The following is a 21,198-nucleotide window of genomic DNA, read 5'->3' as shown; positions in this document are numbered from 1 at the left end:
TTTTAAATTCAATTTTATATTTTTAAATATTTTTTTTTTAAATTCCCAACATCATTAAAAAAAATTTTCCTTAATTATTAAATTAGAAAAAAAAAAGAAGAATTTGGAGAGGCACTATCGGACCCTCTCCCAATAGGTTTAGTATTTCTGTTTTTTTAAATATAATGACAGGGTGAGTAGCCGGATTCGTATGTTTCGGTGGTGGTTGGGAGCTCCCGCTAGGGCTCCGCTAGTATATTTTGTATATATATATTTTTTAAATTTCATATGTATTTTTTTTAGTACTTTTAAATATTTTTTTAAAAAAATAAAAAATTTACAATATCATTAAAAAACAGGTTTAAAAAAAAAAAAAAAAAAATCCCGGAGCCCCAACTGAGAGAGTAGCATTTTCCTTTAAACAAAAGTCATGCTGAGTCATTGACAGTCGCGCTAGATGATTCATACCTAAAATGTATTTCTTTATTTTATTTTTTTAAAAATACTTTTTAAATCTCTTTAAATATTTTTTTCAAAAAATAATCATAAACTCAATTAAAAATACTTACTTATTACTTAACACTTACGTAAAAGGATATATTAAAAAAAACAAAAAATCAATGGTAACTTTTCTCATGCTGCATGCAGCATTTTTCTTTTAAAAAATAAGACCCGTGCTACTCTGCCGCCCTTTGTTGGGTGTAACCCCAGTTAAATCACTTTTAATTTTTTTTTTTTCTTTCAACATTTTTTAAACATATTTAAATATTTTTAAAAAATAAAAAAAAAATATATTATTACACTAATATTCACTTTCTTAACCTTAACCTTTAAGTAAAAAAATAATAATAAAAATAAAATAAAATAAAATATATTAGCGATCAAAATGAATGGATAACTTTGCACACTAGCATTGTATTCGAAGTTCTAATGCAAATCCGAGAAGGTGTTGTTACACAACAACAGCAGGAGCACCAAGCAAATCTGTGGTCACTACTTTGGTTAATTGGAGCCCGAGTAGCACCGTCCAAAAATGAAAGAAGAAAAGGTAGCAAGAAGACTCGATAGCTAATCGGCTGTGTACGCAAGAAATGTAGCCTCCGCCCAAGGCCATATTGAATCAAACTGCCTATTATTGAACAAGTAAATATTACAACAGGATAAAGAATTAACAAAGGGTTATCATAGCTATAATCACATGTTTATCGATATGCAAATGATGTTAGCTAATGCACTTCAACTGTCTTTACAGATACTGTTGATCTACCAAACACGCGGGCGACTATAATTTATCACGACGGAATGATGCCCGGAGCTAAAATCCTCCCAAAAGCACGTCCCATTCTCTCCTGCCATCAACAGAATAGGTTGTGAACTCGTCAACTGTGTTCCTGCACGGGCAGCAGGCAAGAAGACTTACCGCGTCAGGCATGAAGGCGATGAATGCATGGAATGTTGGCGAAAAAGCCCTAGAAATGTCACAAAAGCAAATCTGCCAAGGAAATTCATGTTAACATGAGATGTGTCTTGGACGGGCTTGAAGTATGTCCTCTGTCTGAACAACTGTTGACCACATGAAGCAAGGCATGGGCCAAACCAAACATGCTTGGATAACACCATACAATGGAGCTCTTTGTAACTCGTGGCAAATATCTCACTTGAGATGCCCATGGTTCATTCTATGGGAGAAATCACCACGTTGTGAACCCAAATATGGGGTTTGCTCGGGTAACAGCTCAGAGTGAAGCAAGAAATTTTAATGCCAAATATGGGGGGCTTGCAGAGGCACAGCTTCTATTGCTTCCTTGTAGGCAGGCAAATGTTACGGCCCAAGTGTCTGTCATTTAGCTTAATAAGTGAAAAACACCCGACAATTTATCTCGCACAGAGTAATTTGAGATCACAGCTTGTATATAACGCAGGAAGGCTTCACAATTTCAAATCCATGGTGTCCAACCTTCATACATGTTGCAAAGATTATCTATGCTTGTGGCTTGCTTAAGTAGATAATCCACCTGCTCTGCAACACTGATATTCCTGGATGTCCAAGAACGGTTTACTGTTAATAATAAATTAATTTAAATCCTACCATAGAGTTCCAAAGAATAAAGGTACCTGTTACCACCGATGTCTCCACCCTCTAGTTTCATCTCAACTCGCCTCAAAACTGACATTGCATAAGCATTTTTACCTAGTGATGACAAAGTACAAACAAGAAAGTGACAACTAGGTCAACACCCAACAAACACAGAGACTCAAAAATTTCAGTAAACCTTGGGGTAGATATGGTCAATTATGAAATGTGTGCTCAAGTTGCAAGAACTAATCTAGAGTGACTAAAATCTCGTCGAAATTCTTTAGTCTTGTTAAAGGGTTATTAATTTGACACATAGGAGGGGATGACTTAGGGTTTGTTTGGGAACACAACTATTGTCAAGTATTCTTAGATATTCTCAAATTCAACTTTTTCTCTTTCCTTTCCCAAAACCAATAAAACATCTTAACTCAAACTATTTTACAACTATTTACAAATATTCTGAGATATTCTTAGTATCCAAACAAGCCCTTATAGTTTCAATGGCAGATCTGGTTTAGTTTCCCATATTAATTAAATTATTTAGATATATAAGCCGAAAGGGAAAGAAAACAATTTACATGGAAAATCTGATAGGATACACGTAATACTTACCCGTGCCTACTCGACTACTACTAGGCATATTAGGTAGAGGAGCTTCACGATCTTCATCTTCAATCTTAGCTTTCCTTGATGAAAAAATATTATCATTGCCCTCAAACTTATCTTCTGAGTCCTTATTCGGTGCTGTCACAGCTTTGAGATACTCATTTGGTTCATTCATTGCTGACTTGACAGAGCCTGTATCAAGCACATTATCCTCCACATAACTGAATCCGGACTTCTTAAAATCTGAGATTCCTTGAAAATCAGTTTGAGAGAACGGAGTGGAGTTTTGATAACCTGTGGCACTGGACCCATGTGAAAGCTGCCCCATCTCATCTGTCAGGTTATTTAAGCAATCTGGAACGTTTTCTTCAGCTAGGCTGAAGCAAGATGCTGAGATGCTACTGCAGATGCTATCTGGTGGAGATATCCACCCTTTATCTTCCAAAGAAAGTTCATTAACACCAAGAAATTTTTCAGTGCTTCCACTGTCAGATATGGAGAGGGCTCCTCCCTCCTTGTCCACAAATTCAGCAGCATCACCAGCAAGATCTGCCCTAGAGGCACTAATTCCCTGCGATTTTACTTCCTGGCTTTCTCCTAGTCCTTCAAGGGCCTGTCAAAGAGAAAGCATTCATGTTCAGTCACCTTGTGATTCTCAAAATATATTGGTATTAAAATAAAATCAACCCGATCCATCTCAGAATGGTAAAAGTACCTTATGAAGATTGCCAGCATGTAGACTTGCAGTGCGTGCAAGCCTGGTCAACATGGAATAAAGCCCCTTCACAGAAAATGTGAGTGATGGTACCAAGGGCTTAAAGCTCTGACAGGCCTCCCTGATTCTTAGACAATAAGACTGGTAAATGGCTTGTCCATGAATGGGAGATATCTCTGTACTGCGCTCCCTCTCCCTAGCCATAGCATCAGTCATCGCAGCAACATCTTTAGACAACACTGATTCAAGTGGAAGAAGCATAGCATTTGCCTGTACAAACATGAGAAAATCATAATATATTGTTGCAACTTCAGGGCAGACCTGGATAAGCAAATCTTTCAAAAAAAAAAAAGTTCTATATGGTGATATCTGGATAGCGAGTCCCCACTTGTAAACAACGTTTTACTTAGGATGAGCAAGCTATGAGTGACAGTACAAAACAATTTGGATAGTAACGATTAATTTGAGAGACAATGAGAACCTTTGAAAGATCATCCATAAGAGAATGGTGTACTGCAGCGGCCTCATTTCCTAGACTGTGAACATCATGTAGGTCTTCTGTTATTGCCAGAACCTACAGAAAGTATGAAAACATTAGTGGCAGACAAAAACCATGAAAAGAATACGTTAAGAATCCCTTGAATTACAATTCATCAGTAGCTCTAAAAAATCACAAACTGCAAATGGAAAGAAACAGAAAGAAGCAGCTAAATGGACGGCCAGCATGAAGAATGGCTTAGTACCAATTAGCTGATCAGCATTATGAACTACCAAGACAAATTTATCAATTATCATAAGGGATGTAGAAGCTAAATCATTTTCCACATTAGCATCAACTCACAAAAAATCTGATTAGCATCAATTATTGTAAAGGCCACACCTCTTCAAGCATGGAACCACATTCAGAAGTCAAGGCAGTATGGCTCCTTGAAACACAACTGAATGTTGATAATGCAACGCTGGCTTCATATGCACAATCTCTCATAGCAAGAACAGTGCTTTGTAAGTCACCTATAAATAAATAAAAATTGAATATTAACCTAGCAATGAACATGTCTATGCCTAGTACAACATATGCATAAGTATGTTGTTTGTAAGGATGTAGTGATGAATGCTAATAAAATACATGTAACCTGAAGCTGACTTTGCTTTGAGAGAGGCAATGCAAAGTTCATTAGTTGCAGAATATAAGCCATTGGAAGCAGCCTCCATGGTGCTTTGTGCAAGTTTCCATTCTTGTTCAGTACCTATGATGCACATGAAAAATAGACTCACTACTCACATAAAAGTGCAATTAATGGAAAAATATATAAGTTAACTCTCAGGAACTCACGTGTAAAAGAATGGTAGGTAATGTCCAATCTTGTTAGAGCATTCATGTAAGCTTGCTGCCAAGCTCTGCCATCACTGCCATTCCTGTAAGGATGAATATCTCCTGGAAACCGGAAAATGCCAACTCTTGATGCTTCAAAATCCAATAATGATGCGCAAATTTTCATTATATCTGATGCCTTCTCTTTAGTTTCCTGCAGCAACTGTCGTCGCCTCATCAAATGGTCATGGAATTCAGTAGGAATTCCTGAACTCTTGACAGAAGCATTTCCCGTTGCATTAGAATTTGCGCCACCACAAGCCCACCCCATTGCTCTCTCAAGCTTCCCTTCTGCTGTAGCAGAAGTTTGGTCACAAGCCTGAAGGCAGTCAAGTGATCTAGCTATCTTTGACACAGCAGATTGTATATTCTCCAGCAATTTGGCTCTGCTGAGGCTTAAAATAATTGGATATGAGCTATCATCACTGGCAAAAAATCTCTCAAGTGTGACCTTGTTACTATGGGAGGGTGACAAGGCATCATGCATCCATTCTATTTGAGCAATCTCTAGGCTAGTCTTGTGAAGAGACTCTCTGAGCTCATTTACCTGCCTTCTCATAAGGGAAGCTGCTGACCTTGCCGCTCTAGCCGTTTCATGAACATTGCAGTATTCCTCAAGCATAAGTTGAACCTTTTTCACGGCCGCACCATCCTTTTTCACTTGATCAAGACCAGCATCCTTTGTTGCCTCTATTATTTGCTTCAGATGCTCATTTTCTCTATCTAACAAAGCCACAAAAGCAGGAACAACTCTTTCCTTCAGGTAATGACCAATATGTTCTTGAAGCTGGAACTCTAGCTTTTTCTTTACAACATTAAAGAGCTGGTCGAATCCTAAATTTTGATCCACAGATGAAGCTACATCATGTATGCATGAATCAAGAAAATAATCCACGAGGAATATCTTCCAAATAAAAAAAGAATGTCTGTCCAACAATCCCCCAAACTTCCAAATATATTCAGATATTGGGTTTCCAGAAGTTATCAAATCCACTAAATCCGAGATATCATTTGAGTGAGAGGTACTAGAAACAGCAAATGGAGACAAGGATTTATCCATAGATTCCAACTCAGAGAAGGGCTTAACTAGGGTGGATAGTATCATTTTGCTTTTATTCAGCTCCCTCTCCTCGTCAGCGTAAATTAGAGACTGGAAATGGCGTTCTGAAGAAACCAAGGAGTTTTTTATGTCAGCTTCTCTTTTCATGAGTGAAGAGCTACGTACATCCCTCTGGTTCCAAGTTCGATGGAGTTGGTCCAGCTGTGCCCTACAAGCTTCTTCCTGGGAAGCAAGCTCCTCTGCCTCCTCCCAAGAGAGATGATCCCTACCCTTCAGAGCAGCTTCTTCAAGAGCCAACTGCTGCTCAGTAATGAGACCAACTTTAATAAAATAGTTCTGTTCCAGTTCAACCAAAGATGCCCTTTCCATTTCAACCTCAAGAAGCTGCTCCAGTGTCATATCAATAGAACCCCTGATTTGTGAGATTAATCCGAAAGCATCCATGACTTCTGAACGGAAAGAAATTGCAGATCTTATCACATCTGGTAGAACAACTTCTGTCATTTGCCCAAGCAAACTCTTACAGGAAAGTAAACCACTTTTAAAAATAAAGACCCAATCCCCCTCAGAAAGATATTTTGAATGGTCTTTATCTGTATCAATGCTAGGTATCTCCCTACTGATCAACTTTTGTAGTTCATTAACAAACCCTGCCAAGAGAACACATTTCTCAACTTGTTCTTCGAACTTACAGAAAAAAGTTCCAAAATCGTACTGCAATCTATTGTTTCCACTTCTTACTCTCGTAGAATTGCTAAACATGTCTAGTAACCTACTCTTAACCTCATTATACAGAGCACTAAGAGCTACATTCAAAACAGATAAAACCTTCTCCTTCTTCTCTTCCAGCTCCCTTTGCAATCTTGCATCCCTTGTCCCCTCATATTTAGATTGTGTGGACTGAGTGGAAGAAAGGGCATCTTCTTTCCTTGCAAGACCAGCAGACTGCATATATCTTATAAAAGCAGACAGAACACTATCCTTGGCTCTTAATTCAGTCTCTGAACCAATAGCGTTGGCAAGCTCAGCACACTCATCTTCAACTTTCTCTATCTCTACTGCATACTTCTCCACTTTAAGACACAGATCACCATGCCTGCGTTTGACAGAATCGAGATTATCACCATGTATTTTTGCCATAAGATCTGTAGCCTGTCTTCGGGCAACAGAGAGGATGTCAGAGGATGGTGCATTCATAGAAAGTTGCAAAACTTGTGCCCAGCCATGCACTGCACTGGTTGAAAGGTAATTTAGAGGTAGGATTCTTTGCAAAGCCAAAGAGTATGCTTGGAGGGCAGTTTGGGCAGAAGAGAGCCCCTCATCTAACTCAGCAATGAGCTGAGAAACTTCCCTATCAATATCATGGCATTGTACTTGTGTGGGCTCAGGTACAATAGTTAATGGAACCCCTGCCACCAGAACAGCAGATGTAAGTGAAAATGATTCTTCCATGCCACTCAGATTTAAATGAGAATTAATTTCAGGAATCAAATTGTGTCGTAAAGCATCAAGGATCCTTCCATGCTGCTCCATCCAAGTTGTTGCCTCTTGAGCTTTCTCAGAAACAACAGCCTTCGCTTGAGCGAATTCTTGAGCCTGAATTTCAAATGATGCACGAGTTTTCTCTGAATTGCTAGTTGCTTCAGAAACAAATGACTTTGCCGATGTCTCGTGTAGAATAAGGTTAGACCTCTCTTGATCAGCTCGAAAAAAAAGAGCAGAGGCAAGTTCATATTGATTTAGGACATCAGCAAATCTCTGGTAGATAAATTCTCAAAGTCAGCTAAATTTGAAAACAAAAAGACAATTAACAAAGGATGAAAAATTGTAAGTAGCCACAAACACGTAGGCAGTACTCCCTCATACCTGAAGAGAAGATTCAATGGCCGGTAGATTAGCCAATAAAAGATCATGATGTTCCTGCAATTAAGGGCAAACGAATTTTTAGGTTCTAGATAAAATATGATAGAATACTAAAGATGTTGTTATGTGCAAAGTGATAAATAAAGACTGGCTACAGTGCCAGTTAGATACAGACTCAAACTATAAGATGATGCACAAAATATGAGTGGTTCAGTACAATCCATCGCAGAGACATTGCAATGCATGTGCAAGATTTGCTAGGAACCACATATTCTCCATTTTCTTCAAACAGAGATAATAAGCTCCAGTTTTGAAATGTACAGGTACCTGCAAGGGAACACGAATTTCCTGAACTCGTGATGCAAATAAACTCAAACTAACAGCCAACTCCATGCCCTTTCTTTCTTCACCACCAATTGCTGCATCATCATGAAAGTCTCCCCGTGTCCATTCTACCAGTGGATCCCAAACAAACACTTCTAGTAACATCAAGAGTATGTCTTTGTTCTTTCTCAGAACACCAGCAACTGCTTCACAGTTTGATCTAAAGGTCCCTTCTATTCCGGTCAGCCCCAAAGCCGCTTCAATTGTCTGTGTAAGACGGAAGGGAACAATCTCTGGAACTTTTAGTTTTTGCCCTTTATCAAAACAAACATTATAATCTATATGTAAAATATCTCCTTTACAGAAATCTATAAGAATATTATCCAAATGTCTATCTCCCAGGCCCAGAATGTGGCCCACCATGCTCATGGCCGCTACAGTTCCAGAATACCTGCAAGTCAAAACCAAAATTAATAGTTGAAGCATTTGACATTTTGTTGTGCACAATCTAATAAACAAAATATTTTCTAATTGCACAACATGTAAAACTCGTGTACCATTCCAAAAAATGAGAAATTAGAAAGAAAATTCACAGGTCATACTGGTTCTCTTTCGCCAATTAACCTATTTAAACCATGTATTTAGATGAAAGAAACTAGCTTAGTAGCTGGGGGGCACATGGATGTCTGTGGTAAGGTTGAAGAGATTGTAGACTTCAACATTTAATTCCCTTCTCTATATTCTTCATGTCCTTATTCTATTGAACAAGAGAGAGTGAGAAATTGCAGACGTGGTTTACATTGTAATGGCAGCTAACTACCCGAAAGTTAAGCAGTGAGTAGCAGGCACCTTACCTCTATATTAACATATGTGGCCGCAAGTATATTTTCAAGTATCTAACAGAAGTATTATGGTCAGTTCAATTAACTACCCACAGTAAGATCATTTAATTCTATCCTATTTTTAATTTTGTTTATAACTTGATTGTGTGAAATTATTTAAACATGATTTTCTTCGATTACCAATTTTAATGGAATACATATAAATCAAATTATAAACAAAATTAAATCGTGACCTTTAAAATTATTTTAAATTTATGGTCATTTAACATTCAATGGATGATGTGGTTCAACCAAACGAAGACAAAATGTTATGAATGAAAGAAGACGAGTGTTTCTGGCCTCTAAAATTCTGTGTCCTTTAACATTATTTAAATTTATGATAAGCTATTTTGGAAAGTAAAAACTGAAGTCTTTCGTGTATTGAAGGTTTATTATATAAATTAAATGAGAAATAAAAATGCTTGCAAAAAAAATAAAACTATTTGGATGATTATGATAAAATTAGTTATAAAAATGTTGAGGTGGCACAATAGAAATAAAAGACATTGTTTTGAAAATTATATAGGTAATAGGTATGCAACTGTTACCCTTTAATTCATTGCAGTTAGAATATATTTAGGTGTTCTTTTGTATACTTCCGGTGTACATGGCTTATGCCTATCTCATTCATATCAATAATATTTATCTCTTACTTATAAAAAAAAGGTATGCAACTGTTAGCACAAAGTAATGTGCCTAAAAATTGGTACAATATCACAGTACCACTCATAAAAATGACATCGGATACTTTACTGATCTACCATCCCAATAAATTATGATTTGGAAGTGGAATAATCTCCATATTTGGTCAACAATCTTGATGACTAGATAAGTAGTGTTCATAGTGTGTTCATTCAAGTGACATGATGACAAAATAATGATTGAGAAAAACAGTCATTTGGGCATCCATTGGATTGCACAAAATCAGAGCTAAACACAAAAATGAGTTTCCTCCTCAGATAGTTGGATGCAAATGCATTTATATAAGTACGGTTACTGCAAAATTATTTCTCCAGTAAAAAACAATTTTTTTATTAAGTAAAAAACAAAATTAAAGAGAAAATTTCTTTTCCAATATTTTTTTTAGCTATCATATATATACAAACCAAGGATAAGAATTGCAGAGAGCTATGCTTCATAGTTACTATGTTTTTTTTAGTTAGTATTGTTTTAAGGATAATATTTTGTTATAATTAAAAGTTGACGATTGATTATCAGTTCTTAGGCTTTTAAGTTTTGTCAAGGGGAAAAAAGTTTTGTTAAGGTCTCTAAGGGTTTTTTTCAACACTAAAAAATAGAGTTTGCCTTTTACACCTCAAAACCTTAATTCCTTCATTCACCACACTGACCGCATCATAGATGTTAACTATTTCATACACCTTCAGAAATAGTTCAAACGGATGATTTAAGAATATGAAATGAGAATCACTCTACACACCAGCACAGAAGAGTTGATTGATTCAAGATCACAATGCCAAAGGCAAAAGATGAGGCCAACAGAACATTTGACCCAAGGCAAAGAAGAAAGACACGTGACCATGGCTGCCTCGTTTGGTTACACAAATGAGATGAGATGAAAGTTGAAAATTGAATAAAATATTGTTAGAATATAATTTTTCAATATTATTTTGTTTTGGGATTTGAAAAAGTTGAATTGTTTATTGTATTTTGTTTGAGAGTTTGGGAAATTTGTAATGATTAGATGAGATGAGATGAGATGGTTTGTGAAAACAAACCAGGCCTAGAGTATATTGCACTTATTAAAACTTCATGGAAAAAAGTTGTACAATTTAGGGACCCCGGGTAATTGGATTAAAGTTTTTTGTACAGTTGGGTCAAGAATATAGATTAAAAAGTACCTTTTCAATTTTGAGCTGAAGGCTTTGAATCCTTCACTGGCACACCATAGTTCTTGATGAAGAAGCTGTCTAGGAACCTCTTTCATTAGATCCAGAAGAACTTTGCGCTTGACTTCATGAGGCCAGTCTCTTCTTGAAATTACTCTCCTAATGCCTTTCTCTTTGAGTGCTGGTATGATTTTACCATAGAACATATCACTTGGTCGGGGAACAGGTGGAGGAGCTGAATCTTTTGCATTGCCAGCACCCAATGCTGAGAGCTGTGCCAGTTGGACACGGTTTTGCCAAGACTTAAAGACACTGTAGATACTTATCACATTGTCAACCCACTGAATCAGACCAGCTCGACCACTGATTGGTGTGACAGAGTAATATCGAATACCAAGAGAAGGACTACAGGTTGCAGGAGATGAATGCAGAAACCCATTAATAGCTTGCAAGAGCTGCATGATTCTTGCATCAAGGCGCAAATCTTCTCCCCCTTTCAAAAGGTATGTGTACTTCTGACCATCTGAACCCAATATTACAAGTTTCTTAGGTTTAGTCTTGGTTGATAGAATAGCCACTTGCTCAGAGAAAGAAGCAATTGTGACAATCTCTTGGAGACCAGTAGTGACTCTTGCATCAGATTCAGATACTGTGACATGCTTCTCAAGACCAGGCATTGGCACATCAGAAGATGATAAAAGGGCTAGTTGTGGAGCAACTTCCTTCAATGAAACCGTTGACTTTCTCTGATAAGATGCCAAGGATGCTGCAATATTGTCAAATGGACGCCACACATCTCCAAGTGCTGCTACAGATGCTGGGGGTGTCTTAAAATTTAAGATGGCTGACTTCAATTGTTCCCTATATTCCTCGTGGAACCATACTTCATGAGGTGTTTCGGGTTTTTGGGAAGTTGTAGCTAGACGACGTTCCAATGCCACAACAATGGGGGCCATCATGGCTGAGTATTTAGCAGCATTTATCTTGTTCTTCTCACTCTGGCTTAGAGTGACATTCTCTGCAATCCGAACAGCCTCTTCTTTCAACAAATTAATGCGCCTCGTTACATCTGAAAGCATATTTAGTGAGACAGTTCAATATGCTGTGTGATTAAAGAAAAATAGTGAAGTAGCAGCATGCATGAGGGAAACCCATAAGAATGTGTGTTAGCCCCATTTGCAATTAAAAAGTTGTGATTGTTCAACAATTTCTAATTTTAAGAATATACTATGTGACAATTGATGAGTCAAATATCCCAGGAGATCAACCCTAAGGAAATTGATGAGATCAAAATAGCCCAAAACAACAACCCTATATAAAGTCACGTCCAAAAAAACCTTCACTCTTACCTGTCAAAAAAAAAAAAAAAACGTCAAGTTGAAAAAACCTATGTACACTGCCACATTTGTCTGGTGTCCACACCTTCAGGCTTCAACATGCACATAACAGTTCATTTTGGGTTGACTTAAATATTTTAGACACATAATCTAATGTTCATAGTCAAGTTGCATGATGCATATTTACAGTAAATTTACCATCTGGAGACCTAACAATATAATGAGATGATGAAATGCGCATGAATTAAATGACATCATGACAGAAAAAGCCTCATAAAGTGACACAATGGTACCTGTGTGAAGATCCTGAAGTGTGCTGAGCCATAATTCCTCCCAAAGAACAGTCATGTTTCCCAGCTCATTTATCATCAGCTGAACATCTTGAATCAACCTTGGATAGAGCTCTCTCTGCATGTAACAAGATTATGCTATAATCTTCTAATAACCCAGTTCAACCAAGAAACAAAAAGTTCAAGATGATTAAGCATCATATTTACAAAAATTCTTCAGCACAAAACATAAAGCAAGATCAAATTAAGGGAATGCTTCGCTACTAGGAATTCCTATGATAAAAGCCAAGACCCGGGAGGCGAGGATCTTGCACCGGTTGAGGCCAATTAGGGAATGCTTCAAACTGAATGCGGATGGGTGTAGTCTAGGGAATTCGGGGACAAGTGGTGAGGGTGCGGTTATTGATAAGGGACATATGGTGGCAGCCTTCTCTAAAACATGTGGAGAGGGAACAAACACAAAAGCAGAAGTACTGGGGATCTTTGATGGACTGAAACTGTGCAATAGACTAGGTTTGGAGAAAGTTGAAGTGGAGTCAGATTCAAAAGTGGGTGCTGAATGGTTGTGGCCGAGTTACCATTCCATGGTTTCTAACTCATTTCTGAGATCAAGTTTTTGAGCAGTGAAACTGTGTCTATGCTATTGGGAATGTGTTCTGAGAGGTTAACCCAGTGGCGGACAGGCTTGTGAAGCTAGGAGTGACAGGGACCAATAAGGATTTTTCTCAATGGAGTGAGCTGCCAAGATAGGTCAGAGGAAATCTGTCATTAGATAGAGCCACGTTATCTTATATCTGTAAGAAATATAGTGCTTATACTTTGGTTAAAGCAGAGATGAAAAAATTATTGCTTACACTTTGGTTAAAACAGGAGAAGTATAATTTTTAAACATCTTGGTTTTGGGATTTGATGATAATTTGTATCCCCCAAGATGTTTTGGATGTAAACACAATTTTTCCTCCGCCATAAGTGATGGTTTTTTAATAAAATTATGGGTTATTGTCCTCTTTAAAACAAATATCAAATTAAGGGAAGGATGCTTAACTATAATATAGTATTGGTAAACGTGATGTTTCGTGAAGCATTAACTACTAAGCAGCAAATTGTATGGTAATGATTTGGTATTTCAAATCACAAAAATATTATGCCCATTTTTTTAACAAGTATGAAAATATTATGTACATACAATGGGCACTTTAAGGCCTTATCAGGATGTGAGAAGCCATTTGCCTGGGAACCCTATATAGCCTAGTTACATCGTTCATCTAATGATCCTCACCTTTCTTAGTAGCAATCCCATAACCATAGGACCATAACCATAGGAGAATTTGCAAGAAAATATTCTTCCAATAGGAAGCAAACGGGAGATATTGGCAATGCTTTAGTATAAAAAATAAACAAATGATCACACCACAAAGTGAAGCAGCAAATGCTTATCATGTCCCCACCAAAACAAATGAGATTGGTCAGTGAGCTCTCACAAAAAAAATTAAAATTAAAATTAAAATATTTTAATCATAAAAGTGATCATACAGTTATTATAATGACTCAAGGACGCCCAAGCCACATCTAGGCCTATATTCCAAAAGTGCTGATCAATGTTAAATTTGAAGCCCCTTGGAATCATTATAAACAGTAAGAACGAACTTCTTCCCCCCAAGCAATGCGGGATCCCACTTACCTACCACCTTCCAATACTCAATCGAGAGTGCTACAACTTCCCTCTTAAGTCTCTAACATCCTCGTCAAGTCATTCCATCATAGGTGGCAAGATTCTAATCCCACACTTCTGTTTATGATTGTCTCTAATACCATTTCAAATGATCCAAGGGAGGCCCAAGCAGCATCTGGGCCTGACGCTGAGCCCCTTGGAATTATTACAAATGGCAAAAACTTCTCCCAGCCAAGTAATATAGGATCCCGTTCACCAGCTCCTTATACTTATCCGAGGTGTTACAGTTATAACAAATATATGGATGAACTGGAGTTACAAAATCCAAGCAGCAGCAAACACACATGAGACCATATTATAACTTTTAAAGAAGGCACACTACTAATGTCAACCATGTGAATGAAAAGAGGATTGTTGGAATTAGTATAGACTTATAAACATGAGGCATTCTGAAATGCTTGTTGCCCAATTTTCAAATGATTATAAAGAGATTTTATATTAGACATACTATAATGTACAAGAGTGTCAAACAAAGAAATAGAAGCAATTTCCATTACCAAACAACCCAGTATGTGCTGAAGCTCCTCCAACTAATGTCAACCATGTGAATGAAAAGAGGGTTGTTGGAATTAGCATAGACTTATCAACATGAGGGTATTCTGAAATGCTTGTATGCCCAATTTTCAAATGATGGGTGTAAAGAGATTTTATATTAGACATATTATAATGTACACAAGTGTCAAACAAAGAAATAGAAGCAATTTCCCTTACCAAACAGCCCAGTATCTGCTGAAGCTCCTCTGAAGGGTTCTCTTCATAAGCATTTACATCAACCAATGTTGGGTACACTATGGACCAAGGCGATTGCTTGGCCAACATCATCAATAAGCCCTCCAACTGCTTCCGGACCACTTGCTCAGGATGAGAACTTACTCGAGCAAACAGTTGGGGTGTTACTTCCTACAGAATAAGATTGTGATCTGAAGTCACTTGATAATTATTGTGAAAAACATAGGGAAAAAAACACAGAAGCAGTGTCTCACCTGCCATGGCAACAAAGGAACCGTCAAAAGGGCAGGGCCCAGAATATCTTTTAACTCCACTCCATAATTGAGAATAATATGTAGGACGTACAATGTAGCCCTCAGGGTATAACTGGCAGTTTTTTGTTTTAAAGACTTACAATCAAAGCCAGTCAACTGACCATGGCAAAGCTTGGCAGATGAATATGACAGATACCGTATGAAACTAAGACCTGCATGCCCAAAGAGGGACACTCTTCTCCTCCTCAAAGACCACCAAACATCAAGTAAATCACCAACTACAGATAATACATCAACTTCGTCCAGGCCACTGTTTGCATGTAGGAAGAAAATCTTCAACTGAGAAGCTATTGTAGCAGAAAGGCATTCACCACTGGAGTCTTCTGCCCCTGGTGCCCCAGCTGCAGCTTCAATAATATTTACTACTTGCTGCGCCAGAGCCCTTACAGCATTGTCCACACTCAAATTAAGTTCTGAAGAATCAATCAAAAAGTTATGTTCTCTCTGTTCATCCATAAAACCATTTGGATCACACTTGTTCTGGAAATACTGTAAAATCAAAGATTTCACTCTCTCAATCTCAACTTCATTTAACTTGAATCTCTCAGGCAGAATTTCTGTAACAAGAACAGGAGAAAACGAGCAAGAGCGAAGGGCTGATTCATGTTGGTTAGAGAGAGAGTCTCTGGCTTGATTAAAACACCAAGAGGCATATGAAATCCATGACTTAGCCATACTGGGGCAAAGATGAGTAGACAATTTGGTAGCTGTACCCACAATTTCTTCAATAATATGACCCACAATTGGTCTAGAGCTTTGGTTTTCACTGCTAAAGGAGGGTCCGCCTTGGCCATAAAAAGAGCTATAATCCTTCTTAAAATCTGCTTGCATATTTAGAACAATGATATCCAGACTCAAATCTGAATATTCCCGTCTAAGCCAATCTGAGAGCTTCAAGCAAGCCTTGGCCTTCAGAATATTTTTTTCAGCATTAGAAACTACAGATGCCGAAGAAACCATGCAAGGCCGCACAAACGACCAAAGATTAGTAAAAGCATCTTCGTATTTATGTTCAGCATGCATTAGCAGGATGTCCTCATACTGCAAATTCAAGATGAGAAAATCGCGGTGCCTCTCCTCAAGACAATTTGACACATGATCTCTCAGATAGCTGTTTAGACGGTTAGCCAACATTAGGTTTCCTTGTTTACGGGCCAAATTCAACATATTCAAACATGTTTTAAGAGTAACAAGAGAAGTAGGGAGAAGGTTTCGATAAACCCGGAGAACTTTTAACCATGGGTTACAATCCTGATGAAATCTACTAATTGGAGACTGCAATGATTGGATGTATGAACTTAATATTGACTGAAGTTGTATGGATTTGTCTTGGCTGCCTTTGAGCTTGTAACCTTCTTCATAGGCAAAGATGCAGTGCAATTGGGTAGCAAACGCTGCTGCCTCTGCTAATTCATCAAGAGGCAAAACAGTCAATGTTTCATCCAGCATTGACTTGGCCTTCTGTAATTCATGGGAAACCAGGTCTGCCTTTCCTTCATTTTGGAAAAGCATTGCCTGTAAAAGCATTTGCTCACTCCTTTGCAAGGCCAGTTTAGGGTCAAGTGTGAGCTCACTGCTACTTTTAGGTGTCAAGTCAAGGCAAGCCCATGCTGCCTGAAAATCACCCTCATCAAAGCGTGCCAAGGCATGGAATGAATTAATTTCATTGCCCGCTGTAGTCAGAGCACCAGAATAAACTTTCCCAGCATATTTAGAACGGAGTGTTTGTAATTCTAACAGCCAGGACTCTAGAGACTTCCAATCAGATACAGCAGTATAGCACTCAATGATACGTGCAATAGCAAACTGTACGCCACCAGAACCCATTGTACTGAGCGATTCCTCAGTCTGAAGCAAGTGAGTAAGGTGAGCAGCAGCCTTTTCATACCGGCCTTCAGCCTGATATACGAGTCCAATTATCCAGATAAAAGGTCCCGTTTCCTCACTTTGACTGAGAGACTTGTTTTCCTCCATAAACAAGGAAGAAAATGAAATTGAAACCCATTTTTGCAGGCCACTCAAAGCATCAGGTTCACGAATCCTACACAAAGCTAACGCCATATGCCGTACAACCCGCAATATGTCTCCATAAAATCTATCCCTGATGGTATGAAGGTTCTCCGCCAACTGGGACCTAGATTTCTCCTTCAAAGCTGAAGTCACAAGATTCTTGAGTTCCTGTAAACGTAGAGAACAATACTGAATTATAGCATCATTACATTGTAGTGCCAACCCAGCGTTCATCATGGGCTCACATATACGAGAAAACCACTCCTCACAGACTTTTTTGTTTGCCCGAAAAAACAAGGAACTCTGGCGAGTAGCTGAGGGCAACACGGCAGAGCCCTCATATGCATTATACACATTTTTCTTTAGGGCCTCAACAAAATCCAACAATAACCTCATTGGCAACAAGTGAGCACCAGAAGATCCTATCATACTTAAGTTCCCATCATTTTGCTCACCATCAAGCTGAAGCAAGTGTGCGATGTCTAAAAGCATTCGCTCTAAAGCTGCAAAAGTCTGGGTGGGCCCACCAAGATTAGTCCGAAGGCGCATAGCAATACAAAACCTAGCTGCTTCATGTACAGCCCACAAGGCACCAGCCAGATTATTGACGGAGCAACTTCTTAAAAGAATATCTTCATCCACTTTGATGTCCAACCATACACCAGAGGCGCCAAAGTTTCCTGCTTCCTCAGTTTGACTAAAAGCAAGGTCCTTTGACCTCTGACAGGTATGAATCAGCCGTTGGATCCAAGAAGAAAGAGGCACCTTCCATCTTTGAGAAATGTAACTCAAAATAGAAACAAGTTGTTGTGAGTGAAGCTGCTGACGCAGCTGCTTCAAGGCAAACACTTGCTTCCAGTGCAAGTTTGAACTATTGCCTAACCTAAGCATAACAGGACTGGATGTGGTAGATATTCCATAGTCATATAGGCCACATGCATACATTGTAGTAGGAAGGACATTGGCAAGCAGCCTCACAAATGTGTATTTTACATCAATATCAGGATCACCAAGCTTTTCTAAGACCACTTCAGCAATAGGATACAAGTACATGGGGTCCAGAAGTCTTGCTTGTAGAAGCAGCTCCAAAACTAATGCAACATGCAACCTCACTTTTGGTTCCCTGTCGGATGCAGCATCTAAAACTGAGAAAAGGAGATTCCCAAGAATTCCAACATAACCAGATGCTTCATAGAAATAAGTGTTTGTATTTGACTTCTCATAAATAGCAATGATACTCTCACATAATCTTTGGACCCAATCTAGGGCTGCTTCTTTAACTGCGAGAGGAGAAGAAACATGAAGAACTTTGACAAGGAACACACTATACTTCCTCAGATGCCCAATGATAACAGCTGACAGCCCATCCCTGAAATTGTCATTGTCAGGGACTTTTTCAGCAGCAACGTCCAAGGAAGCTTTTTCATTAGTCTGATATCTTAAAGAATGCTTGCTTAAAAATTCAACTGCAGTTAGCCTTTGCAATGTCTTGATAACATTGGCTTGCAACTCTACAGAGGCCTGAATAGGCAATTCAAAAGGATTCAGTTTCTCGATAATAAAAGTCACCAACTTCTCTGACCTATTAAGATACAAGGTGGCAATGTCTGGTTGGCCAACCAAACTGCTACGCCCACCTAAGGAAACACAGGTCAAAAGAACTTTCAAGTCAAAGTTAATCAGTGCAAATAACTCAAATTTTGAATAGGATTTAGCATCTGAAATGCTATCGACCACATCTCCATCACCTAAAGTCTTTCCCAATATGGCCTTTAACAATTCCAGCTCTTCAATCACTAAGGTCACTGCTTGTTGAACAACTTCACTATTCCCATGTTGAAGAAAGAAAATATAAGTGGCAGCAGAACTTCCAGTAACTAAGTGATTTGGATGCAGCCGCAGGTGAGATACCTGACCATCAAATTGCAGTATTTTTTGCACAGATGATGGAAGGAGACCAAGCTTTTGCAGAGATAATAGCTGAAGATTGGTTTTTAGAACCCCATGAACTTGAAAAGAAGTAATCTTCCCTGCTCCCATTGGTTTCTTGGCATGATTCATTTCCAGGATTTGAAATAAAATATCAACTGCAAGAGGATAAAAGGTGGAAAATCGTTCACACAATATTTCTGCCAAGAGAGTCAAGCACTTCCATGAATCCCCAATCCATTCCGACCATCCAAATTTGTGCCCAACTATTGATAAGCATGCCAATAACCGTGGTACCATTCTGGTCAGAGGTTCAATTATTTGTTGGAGTAGATTTATTTCCAGCAATCCAGATGCAGTGGACTGCAGAACTGTTGAGAAACAAGAAAGCAGCGCAAGCAACCTCCGAAATTGTTGCGGTGTTCCAGGACTCCCATCCTGAAGCAATACTTCCATGTCACCCAAGAATTTTGACAAAAGCCCCAAAGAGAACTGCAAACTACCCACCCAGTGTTTCTGAAATTGCAAGAAACTGTCCATCATAACACGTCTATCTGATTCGGAAAGGTCCGGTACCAATGCCCACCCAAGAAGCAAATCAATAATGTCGAGAAAATGAGGTTGAAAGAATCTACTGAACTTCAAAGAAATCAAGGTCAATACACCCAGAAGCCGATGTAACAAACTCAAGGAGGTTCTCTCATCCTCAAGAAGAACTTGGCATGCTTTGAGGATCGGCAAAGCATATCTCTCAACTCCACCAACATCTCCAACATTAAGAAACTCCCGCAGGCCTTCCAATGCCAACTCCGCGGTCCCATCACCAGGGCCTACATTGCTAAGCAATGGCAACGCCCAACCAATGAACCGGTCAACCATACTTCCAAGCATGACATGATTTTGTCTTCCATTTGAAGTGATAGGAATTGAGCACACCACGGCACAAAGAGCTCCATATGCCATGGCTGCTGACTGTCGCACTGAATACAATCTGACCCACAACCCACGTAAAAGTTACACGATAGTATATAATGCAACCAAAATAAGTAAGTGGAAGATATATTCAGATTTCCAGGTACCTTTACTAAAGGCAGATGTCTTGTAGGATTACTATGCAAATTTCAAAACGAAGAGGAATAGAGTAATCCAAAAGTGAAATTCAATGCAATGCTTTCTGAAGACGAAAATCTCTGTTCAACTAAAACGAATAGTTTTATTAGATAAATAGATTGGACAGTATTGCCTTCTTTAATTACGCGCCAAACCACCCCCCCCCCCCAAAAAAAAGGCTTAACAATTTTCGATTTCTTTGGATTTCATACATTTTCTTGGCAACCAAACAGAGCACGAAACGAAATTCCAGCGAACCCTGGTGACTAGCCCCAACTAAAACTACTTTACACCTAAAACTAGCACCATAGTTCGCACAGAACCGAACCCTACAACCACGCAAATTATGTAAAGCAAAGATCAAATTGAAGAAGGGCAACAGAGAGAGAGAGAGAGAGAGAGAGAGAGAGAGAGGCTTTACTTGTCCGAAAGAAGCTGAGAGAAGCCCTGGGCGAGGAAAGTGGCGGAGTGGGCGACGAGGAGCGAATTGGCCGGGTAGAGGATCGCGCAGTGGAGCGAGTTGATGGCTCCGAGTCGACCCGAGTCGTCGCCACCTTCTGAAGAGGCGGCGGTTGTGGCGGTGGCAGCGCCAGCCGAGGAAGTGGAATCTTCCTTGGGTAGAGCGACGGAGAGTAGGGCAGCCAGTTGCTGCTGCTGCTGGTGGAGCCCCTGCATCATGGCGGTCTATTTGTGTATGTATAAGCGTTTATCGCCGTGACTTGGCATCTCTTGCTAGTTTTTTCGTTTTCTCTTGCATTTGCATTGGGTCGAAAGTTTCCCACTGCTTCTTGCTCGTATGTGTGTGCCCGGAAAATCAACAACAACAAGAAGCAATTTCTCGAGTCCAGCGAACCTTCTCTATACAAGCAGATGAACGTTGCGTCAAGAAAGAGCGACGATCAGTACTATTACGACGAAACGAGGGTATAGATATAATGAATTACGAGAAGCGGTCCGTCAAAATGAATTGCGACAAAAGAGGTATGGATACTAGATATAGTGAATTACACAAAGAATTAATCT

General features: G+C 38.9%; 1 protein-coding gene across 1 annotated transcript; it reads right to left on the bottom strand.

Annotated features, from left to right (window-relative positions):
• Positions 1 to 1,060: 1,060 nt before the first annotated feature.
• LOC122309982 lies at positions 1,061 to 21,151 on the bottom strand. The gene is made up of 15 exons (XM_043123833.1): positions 20,597 to 21,151; positions 15,067 to 20,056; positions 14,795 to 14,983; positions 12,355 to 12,469; positions 10,737 to 11,793; positions 8,000 to 8,447; positions 7,676 to 7,729; positions 4,711 to 7,567; positions 4,511 to 4,624; positions 4,258 to 4,388; positions 3,859 to 3,951; positions 3,378 to 3,647; positions 2,669 to 3,275; positions 2,095 to 2,170; positions 1,061 to 2,016 (listed from the first exon to the last, which is right to left on the bottom strand). The coding sequence occupies exons 1-15, from the start codon at positions 20,851 to 20,853 to the stop codon at positions 1,917 to 1,919; spliced, it is 11,358 nt and encodes a 3,785-aa protein (XP_042979767.1). The 5' UTR covers positions 20,854 to 21,151; the 3' UTR covers positions 1,061 to 1,916.
• Between the last annotated feature and the right edge of the window lie 47 nt (positions 21,152 to 21,198).

The sequence above is a fragment of the Carya illinoinensis genome, chromosome 5 (genome assembly GCF_018687715.1).
Source record: "Carya illinoinensis cultivar Pawnee chromosome 5, C.illinoinensisPawnee_v1, whole genome shotgun sequence".
NCBI lineage: Eukaryota > Viridiplantae > Streptophyta > Magnoliopsida > Fagales > Juglandaceae > Carya > Carya illinoinensis.
Note: the sequence above shows the minus strand (reverse complement) of the source record. Positions and strands in the feature narration are given on the sequence as shown.

Excerpts from the sequence above, each read along its gene's own strand:
- LOC122309982 (XM_043123833.1), bottom strand. The coding sequence starts at position 20,853 with ATGATGCAGGGGCTCCACCAGCAGCAGCAGCAACTGGCTGCCCTACTC. Across the intron at positions 4,625-4,710 it reads TACCTACCATTCTTTTACAC|GTACTGAACAAGAATGGAAA; the intron begins GTGAGTTCCTGA and ends TGTGCATCATAG. Across the intron at positions 3,952-4,257 it reads GTGGTTCCATGCTTGAAGAG|GTTCTGGCAATAACAGAAGA; the intron begins GTGTGGCCTTTA and ends TACTTTCTGTAG.